We start from the raw sequence: 19,089 nt of genomic DNA on the forward strand, positions 1-19,089 counted from the left end.
TTCCCTGTGCCTCCAGCTCCTATTTGCATCAGTGTACAACCTCTGCTCTATCCAGACTTGCAAGGTAGAATTCAGATCATGGTAGTTGGGGGGAGGAAACATTTAGGATCTGGGGGAAAGCTGTAATCTTCATCAGTGCTACATCGCACCCTGACTGACTCATCTCCTCCCCTAGACCCCTCTGTGAGGGGATCTCCAGTGGCCGACAAATGGGCTTTGGGTCTCCACTCTGCACTGGCCCACAAACTGCAGATACCCTAAGCCCGGGTTTCCCCTAGGTTATTTAGAATCTTGTAGAAATTTGATTTAACTAGTATAAAGTCCAATCTGTTAGGGTTAACCTGAATCCACATATCATTTTTACTAGTCTCTATAAAAGAGCAACCTTTAGTCCATTCTAACGCATAAAACCCCTAGAAGACAAAGCAGCGCTGTCCTACAGAACTTAAAGGCCATCATCTTACAGAATGGCCTGTGACATCTTTCCCCGCACAGCAGCCGCTGCCTTCGAAACACCCACTGCGGAGTTAGCAACCGAGCAGTAAACCAGTATGCTACCAAAGTTCATACTAAAATAAATAAAGTCCAATGTCATTGAGTACATTCTGACTCATAATGACATGATAAAGGTTTTCCAGCACTATAAATCTCTACAGGAGCAGCTAGCCTCATCTTTCTCAGACGGAGTGGCTGTTAGATTTGAACCACCATCCTTGAAGTTAGTTGTCCAGGCTTACCTAACAGCTCTACCAGGATATATATCCACACACACGGTTATATAGGAATAGACGACATGTCTTCAATTTATTTCCCTCCCCTCCTCATGTTTCTCTGAACATCTATATTGTCTTGAATTTAGGTTTACTTCCCCCAAATTAACCCACTATCCAGCTACCTTCACAAGATTTAGCTATGGTATAGAATTTCCATTTCTGATATAATTATCTATACATATTAATACAATGTTTGAAGTAAGTTTAGTAATTACTGAATCAATCTTTTTATTTCTACCAATCTTACAAAGACAGAAACTAATGATTAAGAAAATTGAGTTCATTCTTTAAAAGGAAAAACACAAATAAAAGCAACGTCCCCAAACAGTGATTAAGGTGCCTTTAAACAAGACTGAACTCTCAAAGTAAACAGAATAGTCTGAATTTATTTTCACCTGCTTAAGAGCTTATATTAGTTGTTTATATATTTTTATAAGACCTTTGGGATATGCTTCCTTCCTGCAATTATTTACAATAGTAAATTCACCATTAATTCAGCAAGCATCTCTTCTTTGTTTCTATGCTTCTGAGAAGGCCAGTAATTATATATGTTACATTGCCAGCACTTCCAAAAATTACCCCAAATTTTCCACCCTAAAATATGTATGTAATGTATATTTATATTTCATGTGCACATACATGCAACTGTAAACTGTAAACTTTTTATTTTTTGAATACTCACAAATTTAATTGGAGGCTACACTGTGTTAGATTTCCTAGACAATTGTATCACAAGATCCTTAAATGAGTAACAATTAGCCACTTTTAAAGAGCTACAAACACTTTTACTATTTGAAGTCAATACAAACCTTAAGGGAAAGTTATTTCTGAAGTAGGATGACGATGAACCATAATCAAACCCTATGTGAGCCATTTTCCAGTATGTGCAAGAATCCCTAGCTATGAGGTCAGTGTGTAACCGTATACTATCGCCTGGCTTTTTATATAAAACCACCTCTGCCCTCACCCTGCCGTGCTCTCATTCACAACCTGACATTTTAGATTCATACTTTCATCACTTCCAATGTCACTCTCCACTTCTAGATACTTACTCGATGGATCTTCTAATTCTCCCACTCCCCAAGTCATTCTTGTTTGAAAATATTTAATGAAGCCATCATTTTGTTTCCTCACCAGTTTTCTCTCTGCAGGGCACCTTATCAACTGCGGTCACTGTCGGCCTTTCCCACTGCTCTGTCTAAACTCTCTCTTTGGTTGGTTTTGGTGCCATGTCTACCACTTCAGTGCAATCACAAAAAGGCCTACATTTCTTTCGCCCTTCTCTGTTTGATAAGGCGCCCTTCTGAAATAATGATTACCCATTGGGCTGTGATCTGCAAGGTCAGCAGTTCAAAGCCAACAGCCACTCCAGGAGAAAGGCAGGGTTTTTCTTCCTTTAAAGAATTACAATCCCAGAAACTCTCTGGTGCAGTCCCCCCTTGTCCTCTGGGGTCATTATGAATCAACACAGACTTGGTGGTAGTGAGTTTGGGGTTTTCTGTTGCTGTTCTCCATGTGATTACAGCCATGTGGCATAACCAAATTCACAAATGAAATTGCTTTCTCTGCCTCACGGGTGGATTTCTGTTAGTGGATAAAGTTACTGCAAGGCAATGTGGACCTACGTCAGCTGAAAATTTAGCACTATTCATAAATTCTAATGTAATTTTTCAATTTAGAGTGTATTTTACTCTCTGAAACTCTTATTGTAAACTAATACTGTCCTCAAAAGGAATCTTCTTTAGATGCACTCCTATCAAAGAATTTAAATGGCGTGACGTCTTTGTTCCGACACCCATTTAATAATATTTGTTCCTAGCCTGTCTTATTTTTAATTTCTCAAAAAAAGTTCACCACTATTGAGCCAATTATGTTTATTGAATTAGATTCCTTTTTTTCTTACTAAAAGGATCCCTGGTGGCAACAGCGTTGGGCTGCTACCTGCAAGGTCAGCAGTTCGAATCACCAGTTGCTCTGTAGGTGAAAGATGAGATTTTTTTCCTGATGTTGTTAGGTGCCATCGAGTTGACTCTTGCTGACCGCGTCTGATGCACAACCAAGTGACACACCGCACCATCTCGTGCCGTCCTCACAATTGTTCCTGTGCCTCAGCCTATTGATGCAGCCACTGTGTCCATCTATCTCACTCAGGACTTTCCTCTTTGTCACTGCCCTTTACCAAGCAGGCCGTCCTGTCACCACCTTTTGGGTTGTTGGAAAATGGTATTTGCGCTGAACAAGCCATTGGCTTTATAAAATTCTATCATGTGACTCCAGCTTCATCTATCACCAAGATCATGTTTTCCAACTACTCCTATGAAAACCTTAGGCATGGTCGCTTCTTAGTTAATGACAGCCCTGGAAATGGGGCAGTTCTACTCTGTTCTATTGGGTTGCTATGAGTTAGAATGGACTGAAAGGCAAGTCCTTTCTAAGTTTACCAATGACTTCTGTGCTGGTAAATTCAATGCACTTTTCCAGAATATGATCTCAAGACCCTCATCAGAGTTGGGCTCATTTTCCTTCTTAAAAATTCTCTTTCTTGGCTCCTCCACCTGTTCCTCCACAGTCTTCCTTGTCTGTATATTCTCCTTTCTACTGTTGGGGTTCTACAACGCTCGATTTTATTCCTTGTGTCTTAGTCTATATTCTCTAACTTATCCTCATATGTTTTTAATTATGGCCCGTATGATAACAATGATCGCATTTATATGTCCATGCCAACATTTTTTTCTGAATTGCCCGCTTGTATCCTGCGACTCTGCAATTGCATATCTCAAATCTCAGACGCGTTCCGTACATAATCAGGTTCTGATTCACTTTCCTGTTCCATCTTTCACGTACCTCATGACACCCATTCTGGGTTATAAGCGCATCATCCATCTAGTCCAAGAAACCAGAACCCTGAAACATTTTTAGAAACCCTTCTTTCTCCCTGACCACCCCATCAGTTCTAACATATACCTCATTCTTGTCTACAACACTGAAATGTGTTGTTTGTTTGCTTTTTGTTTTAAACTCTTTGTGAAGCGAGCTATATTGCAAGATTTTTATTAAAATAATAAATAGGTGTGATTAAAATATTACATATTTATCAATCGATGAAAATTTTTTAATTCACTATAATTTTCATCACCTTTATTTAAATGAATGCTGATTTTTTTAAAAAATTGTTCTACATAACCTCAGGCCCGTGTGTTCCAGTAATCTCCTGGGCTTGCATGTCTGAAATAGGATGATAAATGACTCCAGAGTAGATAAGTATTTGTAATTTTAGAGATAAAGAAATAAATATTGAAGAAATAAAATCTACTAGAACACACTTTTGAGAGTCCTTTGAAAGTTATAATATTACATGATCTTCAATGTCTGATACATCTGTAAACAAATAGGCATGAATATATATTTCCAAAAACCTCCACATGTGTATCTCCAAAAGTGACTTAATTTTATGTAAAGTTTAATGTTTGTTTCCATCCTGAAATATTGAGAGATAAACAATATTATATTAATTAAAAGGTGATTTAAATAGATTTTTGTATCTCCAACTTTGGGCTTAATAAAAGGAAGTTATCCACATGTGAAGTTTATTTAGAGAGGTATTTGTTCTATGAACTTTGACATACAAAGTTCATGAGTTTATCAACTGGGGATCATTCATTTGTAGAATACCTGGCAGATTAATCAAGGCACCTTACCATTTTAGGGCTTTTATTTTGGACTGTAAGGTAGATGTAGAGGTGGCTACATTATTCTGTGGCTGGATCTCGCTGGCACTCCTAATGGACTACATTACGCCAATAATTACATCTTGGCATATTGATCGCGTGTTAACTTATCACTTGGTCTTTTCTGCAATAGTAATTGACCTGTTATTTTCTGAGTCTTCACAGTAGTTTTTAGCTGAATATTATTTACTGTTGAAATAATTTTTAATTACCATAATTTAAAACTATGGCACACAGAGAAAAATAATGAGACATTATTTATATAATGTTTATAGGAATGTGTCAATTTTTATCAGAAGGTAAACACTATTTACAGAAAAAATATTCTCTGTGAATATATATTCTAATATGAAGCTGATCTATATTCAGAATATTTCTCATAGTCTTCTATGAGTGGTTTCTTGTCCATTGGAGATAAGATTTTTTTAGTCATGTGTTAAACCACTTTATATTATGAGTTAATTGTTTAGGCTTTCTCTTCAAGCCATAACTTATGAAGGAAAAATTTCAAAAACATGATTAATTCAGGCAATTTGTACAAAATAATAATTTTAAAATATTGGAACTGCTCACTGAGGAATGCATTTTATAGTCATGCTTTCAATTATTTTCATAATTTCTCTTACATTTTATTTCTAAGGTATTTTCATTACTACAGATTTTTTACTTAGAAAGAATCTGTAACATGTGAGTAACTGGTTTTGTTGAAACAATTCTGAAATAGTTGGAATTTTGAGGCAAATATTTTTTGCCAGTAGTACTAACTACACTCAAATGCTTTTGGAAATGTTCCTTGAAAATTCAAAAGGTATATATATATCTGAACTCTATAGGGTTCATGAGTATTTTCAAGATTAAATCACTTTAATCAACTGGAAGCCATCTGGTTTGGGTCTTCTGTTTCGGCTGCATGAGTGATGCCAAAGTGACATCCTAACTCTCTTATGATATCGTGATGCCAGTTTTGATGAATTTATGCTTATGTTTATGTGAAACCCTAGAGAATTTGTCATAAATGCTCTGGAGCTAAGGCAAAAGAATTATATTTCTCCAACATAAACATTTATTTGAGAAAAAAAAAAAGCAAGGTTTCTCTGAATGAATTCCTTCAGAGGAGGCATGTGCAGGGTGTTCCATTGTATGTCAATCTTTTCTTTATGATAATTGTGCTTAAACAGGAAATACTCTAACGTGCTTCATTTCTGAGATACGAATTTCTGCTTTGTATTTTGTTATAGTAGATATATTTTATGAGTTCTAGTAATATTTTTATTTTTTTCTAAAATTTAATCTGCACAGAAAATTTTGTACTATGTTCCTGTAGCATTTTGTTGAATTATTTGCATTCCATATCTTCTCAATGCCTCTACTATATCCAGGGAGCAAGTGAGCCACTTGGTTTTCTTAGTGATGGTTTCTGGTAACACTGGCAAAGAAGCCTCGTTCTTTACGGTCCATAGAGCAGCATTTCTACATTTATGCTCAATACATGGGTGTTTCCATTGCAATGGACTCACTTTGCTCAAATCTGTATTATTTTGTCATTTCAAACAGGAGGAGAAAGTATCGTGCATGACAGAGAGGATTAAAAGTACTGATTCCTGACACGTACATGTTAATGAAAGTCATAAATCAATTTAAAACTTTTTTAGAATACTAACATTATGGGCATGGAATAGACCTTACAGAAGATCTTCTTGCCCTGGATTACATTGTGAAAATTAGACATCAAAACTTGTTCATAACTTTTCACCAAACTTCTGATGAGAACGAAAATCCTGTCACGCTGACCTCAAACCAGTTCTTTCTCCACTGCGTGCCGTTAGCTCTCCAGAATTCAGCTGCGCCTTTTCTTAAACCTGAGAATCAGAATGCCACTTAATCAGCTCTTGTTTCTATTGGTAAACCAACACACGCGTGGCCTAACACAGGGAATGTTCTTTGCCATGGTGCCTGACTTCCTCCTAGGATATCTCAGAGGCTGGGGAATGGGGTGATGCATGCTCAGAACAGCTTACTTTGCAGAAACAAACTGATTGGTCACCTCCTAGAATTGCCCTCCACCTGACCATGCTTTTGGACACAGTGAGTATGTGTGTCAGGTTTGGAATAAGAGACACCATGATTCCTTCTTCTATGAGCCTTCTCATCTCGAAAATGATGCTCTTGTTTTTTCCCATGGCCTTTTGGAATTGAAATGTATCCATTAACATTTGTGTGCTTTTCTTTTCCATCCATCCTTCTTCATCTCATGAAAAGCACATCTGGGTAAGTTGAATCACAATGGCTGCTGAACGTGTTTATTTTCAGCACCATGCTCCTTTTTCTAGTTTGCTTTTCTCTTTAGTGCTTTTATTTTCGGTTTTAACACAAGCTGCACTGCCTCTGACCTAAAATGAAAATTACAAAGCATATTCATTCTCAGACAGTAAAAAGGAATCATTGGTTCAGAGAAATGTTCACATTTGAATTAATGGCTTGGCCTTTCAGGCACTTCTCTTCCTTCCGTTGGTCAGAAATCAATCAAAAGTTCTACTGGCCCTCAGCTGCCCTCGTCCTCTAGCCATTGTCCCTGGGCTAGGTCTGCAGCAAGAGAGGCTCAATGCCAGCTGGTTGTATTGACTCTCCTGCATGGCTGCCTGTGGCTGCATTCTCTTTAGTGCTTTGAGATTCTTCATCTAGGTTCTATTCAAGAAGCAAACTTATATGCCAAGTATTAGAACTACAGTTAATTGGAACAAGTTAATTCTGGACCTTCACAACATATAGCTTTAATACCTAGCGAGTACAATGTAGTCCTTGATTTTGGCTGAATATGTGTTATTTCTAATGTTTTCTATATTTCTGGTTATTTTAAAAGATATTTTAAAAATCTAAATTACACAGATTTTAGTTGCAAGCCTACTTAATGATTTAAAATAATACGTTCTGTTTTACTCCTAAAGCAATTTTTGTTAAAAGAAAATATGTATTAAATTTATGAAATATTAGCCACAGAGTAAATTTTTGCATTGGTAAGATGCTGAGCTCATTGTGATACTTATTAGGGGAAGAGATATTACTTGAAATAACAAAAAATCATGGTTTTTGGTAAATAAAATAGCTCAAATTATATGTAATTTTACTAAAAATTATTAAGTGTGACTAATTAGCTTTACACATATTTTACAAGTGTGTATTTTGCGATTTAACTTATGAGTGGAACTAATGTTACATATGCTTTTTCGATTCTAATTTGAAGTTGGAGTTGTTACTGCTAAAGTTATTTGCAGTACAGTGTCTCTTTTAGTTACAGTAATTTATCATATTAAGGGGAGCTCTATTAAGATGTTTTCAAAACGTCAGAAATGCCGTTGTAAGAGCATATTGAAACATACTGCGCAAATGCATGTTGTAAATGTTGGTTTGTTTCTTTGGGGTTTTGTTTGGTTTCACTAGTGACACAGTGGTTATGTGTTGGGCTATGACCCAGATAATCCACCAGGCAGTTTGCAGGAGAAAGATGGGGCTTTCTACCCCCCTTAACAGTTACAGTCTCAGACCCCCCCAGGGGCAATTCTGTCCTGTCCAGTAGGGTCACTCTAAGTCAGCCTATACTCAAAGTCAGTGAGGTTTTTTTGTTTTGTTTTGGTCCTGAGCACTGTGTTTTTAAAGCATTATTTTTCACATTATCATGTAATTTTCACCTTCTGTTCTCCTGTGATTTTTTAAATTCAAAATAATCTTATAGTAAAGAGTATAATTTCCCTTTCTCTTATTAAATGAACTGCTGAGTATTAATTTCTCATGGAATGAAATATTGAAAAGTAATAGTTAATGCTACACGGGCATTCATTGACTATAAGAAACTGAAATCACTTCTTCATTCCCAAACTAAATTTCTTTTTCTTGTAGCTTTCATTCAAAATTAAATATTTTTGATCCTTAAATAACTTTTCTAGTACACGGTAATTCCTAAAAGAAAGCTTAGGCGACGTAGAGGTTGGGGAAGGTGGAATATCTGGTTTGTGAGTGCTTAGACGACAGGAGGTGGGAGGAAGGAACACTGAGTTTGGAATCAGAGACTCAGCTTCTCAGATGTGAGCTGCATTCTCATGCATGCTTACCATCAACCTCCCGCTGCCCACCAATGTGGGAGGAAGCACCTAGGCTCTCAGAAGCTAACTACTTACTTCCCAGTTGGGTTAAATGGGGCTAACAATTGGATAAAATAGTCATCCAATCTAGTTTCAATGGTATATCAATAACCTAAAAGATTGCCAGTGTGCCTCAGAAAGTCCCCAGGTTTCTCTCAGGAAATGACTGGGGGGAACAGAACATAATGTCTTGCAAAAATGAAATTTATTAGTGAAAGTAATACAAGCCCTCTAGTTTTCAGTAACAATGCAAATGACTGTATTGCTCCATCACTTTCTTGTTTATATATTTTTAATGAGTTTCAGAATGATTAAATTTAAAATAAAGGAAATTATGCAAATTCACAAATAAATTTAATTTATTTCCTGAGACTATGTCCTACATTTCAGAGAAGCTTAAAGAAAATGAAAGGTTAGATATGAATCAATTTAAGTATTAATACAACCAAATTATTTCAAATCTAAACAACTCTGTATGTTCTTATAAACTAAATGACAAAACTATTGAGATATTTAATAATTTTTTCTACTCACTGTATGGAAATATATGCAGCAACAGATTATTTTTAAGAAGGCAAAATCAAATCAACCTTGTCAGTTTGAATCTTAAAATTTAACATTATGGAGCTTAAAGCTTATATTTAGATAATCAATGTTCTGAGAAAAGTGATTGGAATTAGTGACATATTTTTACATGGAATAATTATGTTAATTAAGTTACCTCTTTTGACCTGGCTATGTTAAATAAAGATGAAGGCAGAATAATTTTTTCACATTTGCTAAACAGTATTGTATTTTCTCAAGTGTTTGAACTTTTATTATCATCGAATTGATCAATAAGTATAAATTTTGCATGTTGGAGTGGTAGTCCATTGTCTGGCTCAAAATTAAAGAGATTATATTATGCTGGCCCTTTGGAATAGTCAATTTTAATGAAACAATTTGCAATTCGTAATAGTTTGGTCTATATTCATTTCCTGTGAGTATCTTACAAAGATGATTTATTCTTTGTGCTCCACTAGTAACAAAGAGAATTAATTGTTCAATTATTGTGATTTTTAGTTTACTCTTAGTTTTGTTTAACAAGCTACAATCTTATTTCTTTGGTTTATCAGTAATTAAATACTTGTGATACTACAGTAAATAAATTAGATTTAAAGGTCCATTTTCAACCATATAATTTATTTTGCATTTTATATATATAGAAAATCAACTAAATTGAAACAAACTACAACAACTAACTCAGGATTTCTAGTTCAGTTAAATAAAGGAATTTCTTTCATCTGATGTAATGTAGAGCTTGATTCTAGTAGGGAATAACAAGAAAAAGAAAAGTGGGACTTCTGTGTTCTTATAGTGTCGAGAATCATAATGTGTCAGAGAGAGGGACAATATATATATATATATATATACACATATATATGTAAATATGTGTGTGCATATCTATACGACTATGTATACATTAGCTAAGTGGTCAAAGAAACACATCCCACTTCTAATGATAAATTAACAAGAGAAAAAAACAAAAAGAGGGAGGGGGGGAAAAGTAATATTAAATTTAATATTTACAATGAAGTGGGGGATAACTTTATTATTTTACAGTCATGAGAACAATTTCAGAGAGGTTAATGAGCTTGAAAACAGCAGGAGAATCAGGAGACGCAGCACAGCGGCCAGGTTATATGGGTGCACTTTGGGGCTCTGGTACTCCCTTGGCCTATGATTCCAAAATCATTTATGGAGGCCTATCATGTGGAAACTCTCCCAGAATCTGTCTAATTTCCAGAGAAAGAATTCTAAACATAAGTCTAGAATACAACACTTCAAAGTCTTCATCAGTAGAACGGGAATTATGTTGGACCAGGTTCTCTAGAGAGACAAAACCACTAATGTGTGCTATTTATCATATATCATAAAGACACTTACACACATGCGTATATACAAAGAGAGAAATTTCTGTCAAGAAAATGGCTCTCACAAGTATGGAGGTGAGTGGTTTCTTGTCCAAGTCACCACATGCTAGTGACTGCAGAGACAGATGAACCCGAAGTCAACCCGTGAGGTCTGTAACAGGAGAGATGAATGAACCCAAGGTTGACAGGTCAAATAGCAGGTCAGCTGGAAACCAATGATTGCCCCTATGATTGACACACAATATGCCAAGCCATTGGCTCAAGTACAAAGAACCAGAGTTGTAAGAGCCAGACCTATCAAAAGGGAAGCAAGTGTTTTTTTTTTTCTATATAGGAAATAGGCCACACCCCAAGAAAACTTCTTGTCAGATGTATCAGAGCTGTAACCTAATAAGGGGTGCATCTGACCCTAATCTTCTCATGACATTTGGCTCCTCACTGCAGATCCTTTTATGGAGTTGATTACATTGTATTAGGTCATGTCATAAAGAATTGCTAAGTCTTAGCCGCCAAACTACGGAGGCTCCTCCCCTAGCCAAGCTGACTCGAAACGTAACTATCATTCACACCAATGTGTATGTTATCGGTTACCACCAATGATATCTTTGTGAATTAAACTACAGCAATTATTTGAAAATCTAGAGAATTGAAACATAAATGAGTCAGCTGCTAACTAAATGGTTTCTTGTTCAATCATCCCAGCCAATGATGGCGGAGAGACGGTCCCTGTAGAGATCGCGGCTCAGGAAAGCTTAGGAGCTGGTTTCACTCAGCCCTGTAGGAGCAGTGTGGGTCGGAATCTGCTCGACCGCACCCAGGAAAAATAACCAGAGGATGGATACAGAGGGCACGGGTATATAGACCTCTAGAATAGCGGCTCACTCATAGTACGCGTTTAATGTGCGAGAACTGTTATTATTTGTGATCCAAACCCAAATTTATTAGCATTTATAGCCATTGTTCATCTAAGCCATTAGTTTGAATTTCATAAGGACATAAAATGTTTCAAATGAAGAATGGAGCACAGTAGATAAATATCTATTATACCATTTAGGGGATTAAAATGCTATGTGATGTATTTCAATAAAATTAAATAGAATTATAATGATTAAATGAGAGATGTAATAAAAGTATTAACTGAAGTATATACAAGTTTCATATTCATGTAGAAAATATTTATTTCTACTCTCTAGATTTCTTGTAAGGATGACCAGAAAGGTCAACGCATGAGTTCTAACAATGAGGATAAGGTTATGATGAGTCTGATATAAATAAGGATTTCCCTGGAAGAATTATATATATATATATATGTATGTATGTATGTATCTGTATACATATATACACAAAGTCACTGGGGGCTACAATAGGAGGAGGTATTTGGGAAATAGCAACTATTTCTGTACTAATTAAGCAGAAGTAACTGGAGAAGCAACCAAAGTTCAGATCCCCAGGGGACTTTTTGGTCATGCTAAGTTGCTTGACATTTATTTTGAAGACACTGAAGAGAGTTTTAAACAAGTGAGCATTTACAAAAAGATTATTTTTAGAAAGGTCTTTAGGCAAGTTGGAATAAGTATGCAGGGACTTACTGCCATCGATTCTATTCTGACTGAAAGATACGCTATTAGTTTTGGGTTTCTGAGGCTGTCAAGCTTTAAAGCCTCATCTTTCTCCCACAGAACAGTTAGTAGATTTGAACTGTTGATTTTCCATGAGCAGCCCAAAATGTAATACACTACACCGCTAGAGCTTCAGGATGTAGGGAAAAAAACAACCAAACTCACTGCCCTCTCGTCAAGTTCACCTAGTCATAACCCTCTAAGAAAAAATAGAATTGCCACATTGGATCTCCGGGGCTTTAAATCTTGGCTGGAGCCGAGAGCAGGATCTTCCTCCTGCAGGACAGTTGGTGGGCTCTCCTCTCTGGCAGTGTGGTTAGCAGCGCCAGGCACCAGGGCTCCTGCCAGCGTGTCCAGGAGGATGTACCCAGTGAGAGAGATTCTGGAGCCCATTGACATCTGCTACAAAAGATGGCGCTTTGAACCTAGGTCTGTGTAATACTCATTCAAATTATAAACTATTTTATGAGTATTTGAAAGGGTACTTTTTTCTCTTTCTACAGCCTCCTGGGTAACTGCTAAGCACCGTTTTTATTTCCTTTTAAAAATGTGATAAACAGTTGGATGATAAGAAATATGTAGCCAGTTTAAACGCTAATCTGTAATCAAGGATCTTCAGTGGTTACCATCATTGAAATATTTGTAAATTAAACTATAGCAATAATTGCAAATTAGTCTTTTAATGTAGGGTACAATGGAAGAACAAACTTCTTCTCTCTAGTCTTCTCTCTTGTGTGAGATGAGGCATATATGGTGCATATATGGTGGTATCTAGTTAGCAATATGTGTGAGCTTGACATTGTAAACTTCCAGATTTTAAAGGAAAAAAAACACACTGGGATCATTAATGAAGTTTTTTTAAAGAAGAGAGGACCTAGCTTTAAGGCAATAGTAAAATTTTGGTGATTGAAGAAGGAAAATATCTTACCATCTCTGAAAATATCACTAGCAAGGGTGAAATTAGAAATATATAAATTTGGAAGAAATATGCTTTTAACTCTGCTTAGAAGTAAGAGAATAACTATAAATGAGAGATTTTATAATCCAGGTTAAGGATTATACTTTAGGTGTCTGAAGAACTGTTAGATGGTTTTTAGTTGAAAACGAGACTAAGAATCAAAGTTCAGACTTATGGATCATTTATATTGTGCTAGGCACTATTGTAGTCACACTTCACACAGTTTCTCATTTTATTCTCTTGGTAAGTATGTAAGGTCACCTTACTTTACAAGTGAGAAAACTGAGACACACCAAGGTTCATGGCTGCTTCCAAGGTGGCACAGCAAGTCCAAGTGGGGAGTTTGACTTTAATGACCGCTCTCTTACTTGTTCTGCTATGAAGATTCCTCTCAGGCAGATTGACTTTTGGTGGCAGTATTTTTGAAGACCGAAAAGAAGAGCCAATTAAAAAGTTGAGAGAGAAAAAATGTGGTGGCACTGAGTAATAGAACCTATGGAAAACGGAAGAGCAATAATAAAGGTGAAATTGACAGGCTCTGAATGGAAGGTGACTGAATTGACCAGCCCAAGTGACAGAGAGAATGGTGGCTCATGGTAGTTAAGTGCTTCCATGACAAATGTTCAGTACCGAAATAGCATCCGAAGCTCAGTGGTCTCAGAATACAATCTCCTTTCACTGACAGTAGTGATTCTTCTCTACCGGCGAGAGTACGGGCAGGACACATCGCTACCCCCCGAGCTGAGTCTTCTCTGAGGAATTGAGGCATGTCATTTTCAGAGTTTCTCATGCAGACACTTCTACTGAATCAAATCTTATCCTTCCAAAATAATTGCTAGGCAGTTCGCTATTTCTGAAAAAGAATATATACTAAATAATTGAACATACTCCTACTACAACTATGATTTAATTGATTCTCATCATTTCCCTGATACAAAAAATGAAGAAATGATGACAATACATACATGTATTCTCTAAAAAAATTGTAATTATGGTATTAGGAAAGCAGGTAATTACAGAAGAAGAACTTCAAGGAAACAGTCACATAGTGGCTTCCAAATTCAAAGATTCTTAACTCCACTTGAGTATTTTATTTAAGAGTTTTCATATTTGAGTGATAATTTGCAGCTGTTTCGGCCTGTCATTGATTCAAAAATCACTACATAAACTCCCCGGTATCTAGTATAATAGAAGTTATAAGAGAACACAAATGATAAGTGGTTCGTGTCATCAGGGTGCAGGAGATAAGACTTGTGCACCTACAAAGGGCTGGCTAGCACAGAGTCTTATATATAAAATGAATGGTGGCATTCCAGGGAAAGTTGACGTTCAATGGGAAAAACTGAGGAAATATCATTCCAGAAGGAAAGTATACATAATAGAACAGAAACGAAAGAGTGCAGTGTATAAAAAAGGGGGCATCCAATGTGGCCAGCAATAGAGATAAGAGGGAAATCTGGAAATAACTGTAACTTAGAGACAGATCAGGGCTTTTGATAACAATAAGAAATAGATAAAATTTTCTGAAATGAAAAGTACTTCCATATTAACATGAGTTAGTTTTCAATAATCACAACCATTATCTGAATATCTCTTCTGGGGCTGATCTTATTGAGGAAATGGGGCAGAAGACATTCATAGAGAAGCTAATGTGAGAGTGAAGATTTAAAGTAGGTGCGGGAGAAAGCCCATTGAAGATGTAGGCAAAGAACGTTCCAGACAGAGACTGCAGAAAGTTCTGCAACAGAAAGAAACCAGGTATATTTCTATGGAACTGCATGGAGACCGGTGTCTCTGACACATAGGAGCAGGAAGAAAGGAGACAGGGACCAGGACAGGCTGGTGAGTTCTAACCACTGTAGCAAAGAAGTGATCTGCTTTCGGTTTTATCAGTCTCCCTCTAGTTTGTGTGGTACAATTTTTTTTTAGAAAACTATTTTGAAGTTGTACCTTTGCTACAACTCATATCATTCACTTGTGCTTTCAAGAGGTTTAATGCATGTCTCCTTGAGTATTATATTTGTGTGTTTTGTTTTTACTAAATGAGACAGAAATCATTTGTTAGCATGTATGTGTTTCTTTTCTTGCTAATGCCACTGATCCATTATACCGCCGGAGGTGTTTCCCTTCAGTATTGACTACAGCATTGCACTCCTCTAGGCTCGGCAAAGGCATGTGAAATACCTGTGCATAGAGCATGTTCAGGCCTGCCTCTGTTTCCGCTCGCCATGCTAATCCTACTGGGAATGCCTTTCCCCTCTCTTTAACCTGCCCTTCAGAGCCAGATGTGTTCCCACAGGGACACCGCCAATTTTTGTTGCTGTTATTATCCCCTTTCCTGGCATCCTCATGCTGTAAGAGTGGCCATCTGCAGTTTAAAGCAGCTCTTTTTGTCTTGTATTGTGTTTATAAATATTTCATGTGCTTCCTTTGTATATTTAATCAGAAAGCTCCTGTAAAAGCTGAGTCCATGTAGCTGAGTCTAATTTTTACATCAAGCATAAACCTAAGCTCACAAAAAGATCCTCAAAAGGTGGTTGGTTGGTTAATCCTTCAACATATTTCTAAACATTATAGCTGTCACAGGGAGATTAGGCTATTCAAGACTGCATTCCCAGGAGGGGTTGCTTTGGGAACCACAGAGGATTAGCTGTTGGTGCAGCAATCCAGGTGGGGAAGCTTCTTCAGTTTCCCAGTTAGCTCCAGGACACCAGTGCCATGAATCTCCTTCCCTGGTGCTGGAGGGCTTGTGTGTGGAATGGTTAATATTTCGCATTCTATTTCTTCAAATTAAATAGCTGTTTATTCATGAGTATCTTCAGCTGCTAAGAGTGAGTGTTCTTTCCACCCTCCTTAGCACGTTTGTGAACCACATTTCCTGTGGGTAAATTCACGATCACAAATGCAGAAAGGCCTCGTGTTACAAATATGGATTTTGGAACTGGATATTTTGATGTATTAGCATAGTGAATCATGATAAACAAATAATTAGTTGCTAATTCATAAATGATGCTTAATTAATTCATAGATGATAACTGTTGATAGATGATACTAATAAAATGTATACATGTTGATAGATATTAATAAAATGTATGTTTTGATAGATGATATTAATAAAAGTATCCTAACTATTAAAGGTACATATTCAAAATAAAGTAATGACTACACTATCTCTTTATCATTTGTGTTTAAAATCACTGTATACCAAAAACAGACTCTTTTTCAGTGTAACTGTGCCAAGTATGTCCAGTTTCCATTAAAGTACATGCGTGCTATCACAAAGACAAACTATCTCACACTAGTTTTTAGAATGTTCAAAGGGCTTGGTAATTTGAACAATGAAATCAAAATGCGTTCATTATGAAGTTCTCAAGGGACATTTTGCGCTGTGGCTTCGGGGCATTTCATTTTAACCCAGCCTAAGGAAAACAGGGGAGATTGGGTGTATGTATTGAATTTCATACCTTGCATAGCTTTCAGTGATGTGAATCTATCTTCTTATAGTTTAGAAAAAAAAACTAACCCCTAAAATATTCCTCCAGGCCTAGAGAACTTTCTAAAATCAAGCACATCACTAGACTGGGATAAAATTACCGTATTTATCTTTGGCTTCTTTATATAGGTAATTTTCCTACCACTGAAATAGTGAGGGAGGACAGCAGGACAGATGGAGGAATCCATATTTAGGTTCTGTAATGTATGCTTGAGTGTGCATATGAGTATTCTTGTTAAAGGGCAAAGATATTTGCAGATAATGCAATTTGGTTTTTTAGTTCATTAGCAGTTAATATTTGAGTTTTAGTGAATAAATGTTGGGGAAAATTATTATCAGATGTCAATGTTTTATACCTAATAAAATCAATGGGTGATTTGCTTACATTGCTCGAGGAAAAAGGAATTCTCTTATTCTGTATTATCTCATCAAGGCTATACAAAGGATTATTTCTTTTTAATATTGTCTTAAAGGTGATAATCACAGCCATATTTTTCATATTGCTTGACTAATAATCTGTACTATATACTTCAGGCATGAACTTCTAGAAGAAGCCCGGAGAAAGGGATTGCCTTTTGCCCAGTGGGATGGGCCCACTGTAGTGGCCTGGCTAGAGGTAAGACAGATTTTACTAACTAGAGACCTCTTAAATCTGCCACAATTCATCTAATAATTTTTAGGAACAGGGATGGGTCCTTCATGGCACAGTTTTCTTAGAAAGGCATCTAACAGGACTAGTCAATTTATCTATTGATTCTCGAGAGGGGTGGATGCGGTGGCTGCCACAGTGGGCGGAGACATCACACCCATGGTGGGGAAGGTGCAGGCCTGGGTGGTGGACCATTCTGTTGTCTGTAAGGTCTCTGTGAGCCCCGACCAACCCCACGGCACCCAGCAAGAACAGTGGGGCCCTCCACACATCATCGGGATGGTGCTCTGACTCTTCTTGTGAGAAGAAAACAAAAAATAAAGGAAGTGCTCAGTGGGTCAAGAAGAAATTTCTTTAAGTCCTGGTTTCTGCACAACTAAAGAAGGAGGAGAAACCATCTCTGAGTCCCAGTTTGACGGAATAGCACATCGATTCCAGTCCGTGAGCTGGGGCCGCTTTTAGTCAGCAGTCTCTAGAGAAGAGTTAATGCCTTAGGCAGCATTTCTGTGTTACCCAGAAAAGAGATTCACTCACTCTCACAGAGTCAATTCTGACTTGTCGAGCATTGGTGGCACAGTGAGTTGTGCTTTGGATGACAAGTCACAAGGTCAGGAGTTCAGATTCACCACCCTCTCCACAGGAGAAAGATTAGGCTTTCTACTCCCATAAACACTGACAGACTCAGAAAACCACAGAGGAAGTTGTACCGTGTCCTTCAGAGTTACTGTGAGTCAGAAGACGCCACTACCACTGGAATGTCCATAGAGATGCTGTTGCTGACGCAGCGACGCCCACCAGCTTCGGCACTTGGAATAAAGCAAGAGAAAACTGAGGGCTTATCGTTCTTTCGCATTCTGTGTCCAAACTGAATGTTCTGTTGATAAAACCTCACACTGAGCATTTTGTACGTGCTCAATGTAGTTCTACGGGAGAATGAAATAGGACCTGAGGAGGCTGAAGGGCAGCAGAGGGACATGCATATTTGACCCCAAAGGGCCTCTTTTGCCGCTTCTCAGTCCTATCCACTGCCCTTCCATTTACTTCTCTATGCGGATGGCAGCAGTGTGTAGAAAATATCACGGGATGGGAAGATGAGCCTTTCTGCTCCCATAAAGATCTATGATCTCAAAAACCCCGAGTCCCTGGCTATGAGTGTGGCTAGGCCAATGTCAGCACCAAGAAGATAGTATGTTCTCGTATGACAGAAGGGATTTGAACCTGTTGTCTTAAACATTTTTAGGTGAATCAATTACCTCCATTATCATAGCATGTCTAGAACTAAATAATCAATAATGAAAACTATTAAAACTCATTTTGGTTGTAAATCTAAATCTCTCTATATTTAGCATCCATTCCTATAATTATCCATCCATCCATCCATCCATCTATAAATAAATATAAACATTCTATGCTCTTTTCTTATATTACCTTGCCTTATTTTTATTCTCTCATAAGTCAGGAATTTTTACCATATTAGTATTGAGAGTTGTAGTTCTTCCAAGCATGTCTTTAAAATTATTGAAGTTTTTAAAATGCTTAATTATATATACCTTGCAATGTGACAAGAGACCCTGATTCAGGACCATAATCTTGTGGGACACCATTGTTAATTGGCATAACGTAGTTATCAAAGAAAGTGCTCTACAGTGAACTTCAGTGAGTAGCAATTAGGATTGTAAACACCCATGAGCAACTATCTAAGGTACAACTGTAGTTCTCCATAGTTCTAGTCCTGCCTGGAGTAAGAAGAGTGAAAAAAATAATCAGAAATACATGACAACAATTAGTCCAATAAACTACATGAGCATCCATTTCCATGA

General features: G+C 37.1%; 1 protein-coding gene across 7 annotated transcripts in view; it reads left to right on the forward strand.

Moving 5' to 3' along the window:
• Nucleotides 1-19,089, forward strand: part of PPFIA2 (PPFI scaffold protein A2) — a 490,478-nt gene that overhangs the window by 432,780 nt on the left and 38,609 nt on the right. For 6 of the 7 annotated variants that reach the window (XM_075552747.1, XM_075552744.1, XM_075552745.1 and 3 more), the window contains one exon: nt 17,155-17,236. In XM_075552747.1, the coding sequence (XP_075408862.1) occupies nt 17,155-17,236 (82 nt within the window). Of the gene's footprint in view, nt 1-6,760; nt 6,770-17,154; nt 17,237-19,089 lie in introns of all 7 variants that reach the window. The other variant, XM_075552748.1, reaches the window with a different exon arrangement.

This window comes from Tenrec ecaudatus, chromosome 6, assembly GCF_050624435.1.
Source record: "Tenrec ecaudatus isolate mTenEca1 chromosome 6, mTenEca1.hap1, whole genome shotgun sequence".
NCBI classification, from domain to species: Eukaryota; Metazoa; Chordata; class Mammalia; order Afrosoricida; family Tenrecidae; genus Tenrec; species Tenrec ecaudatus.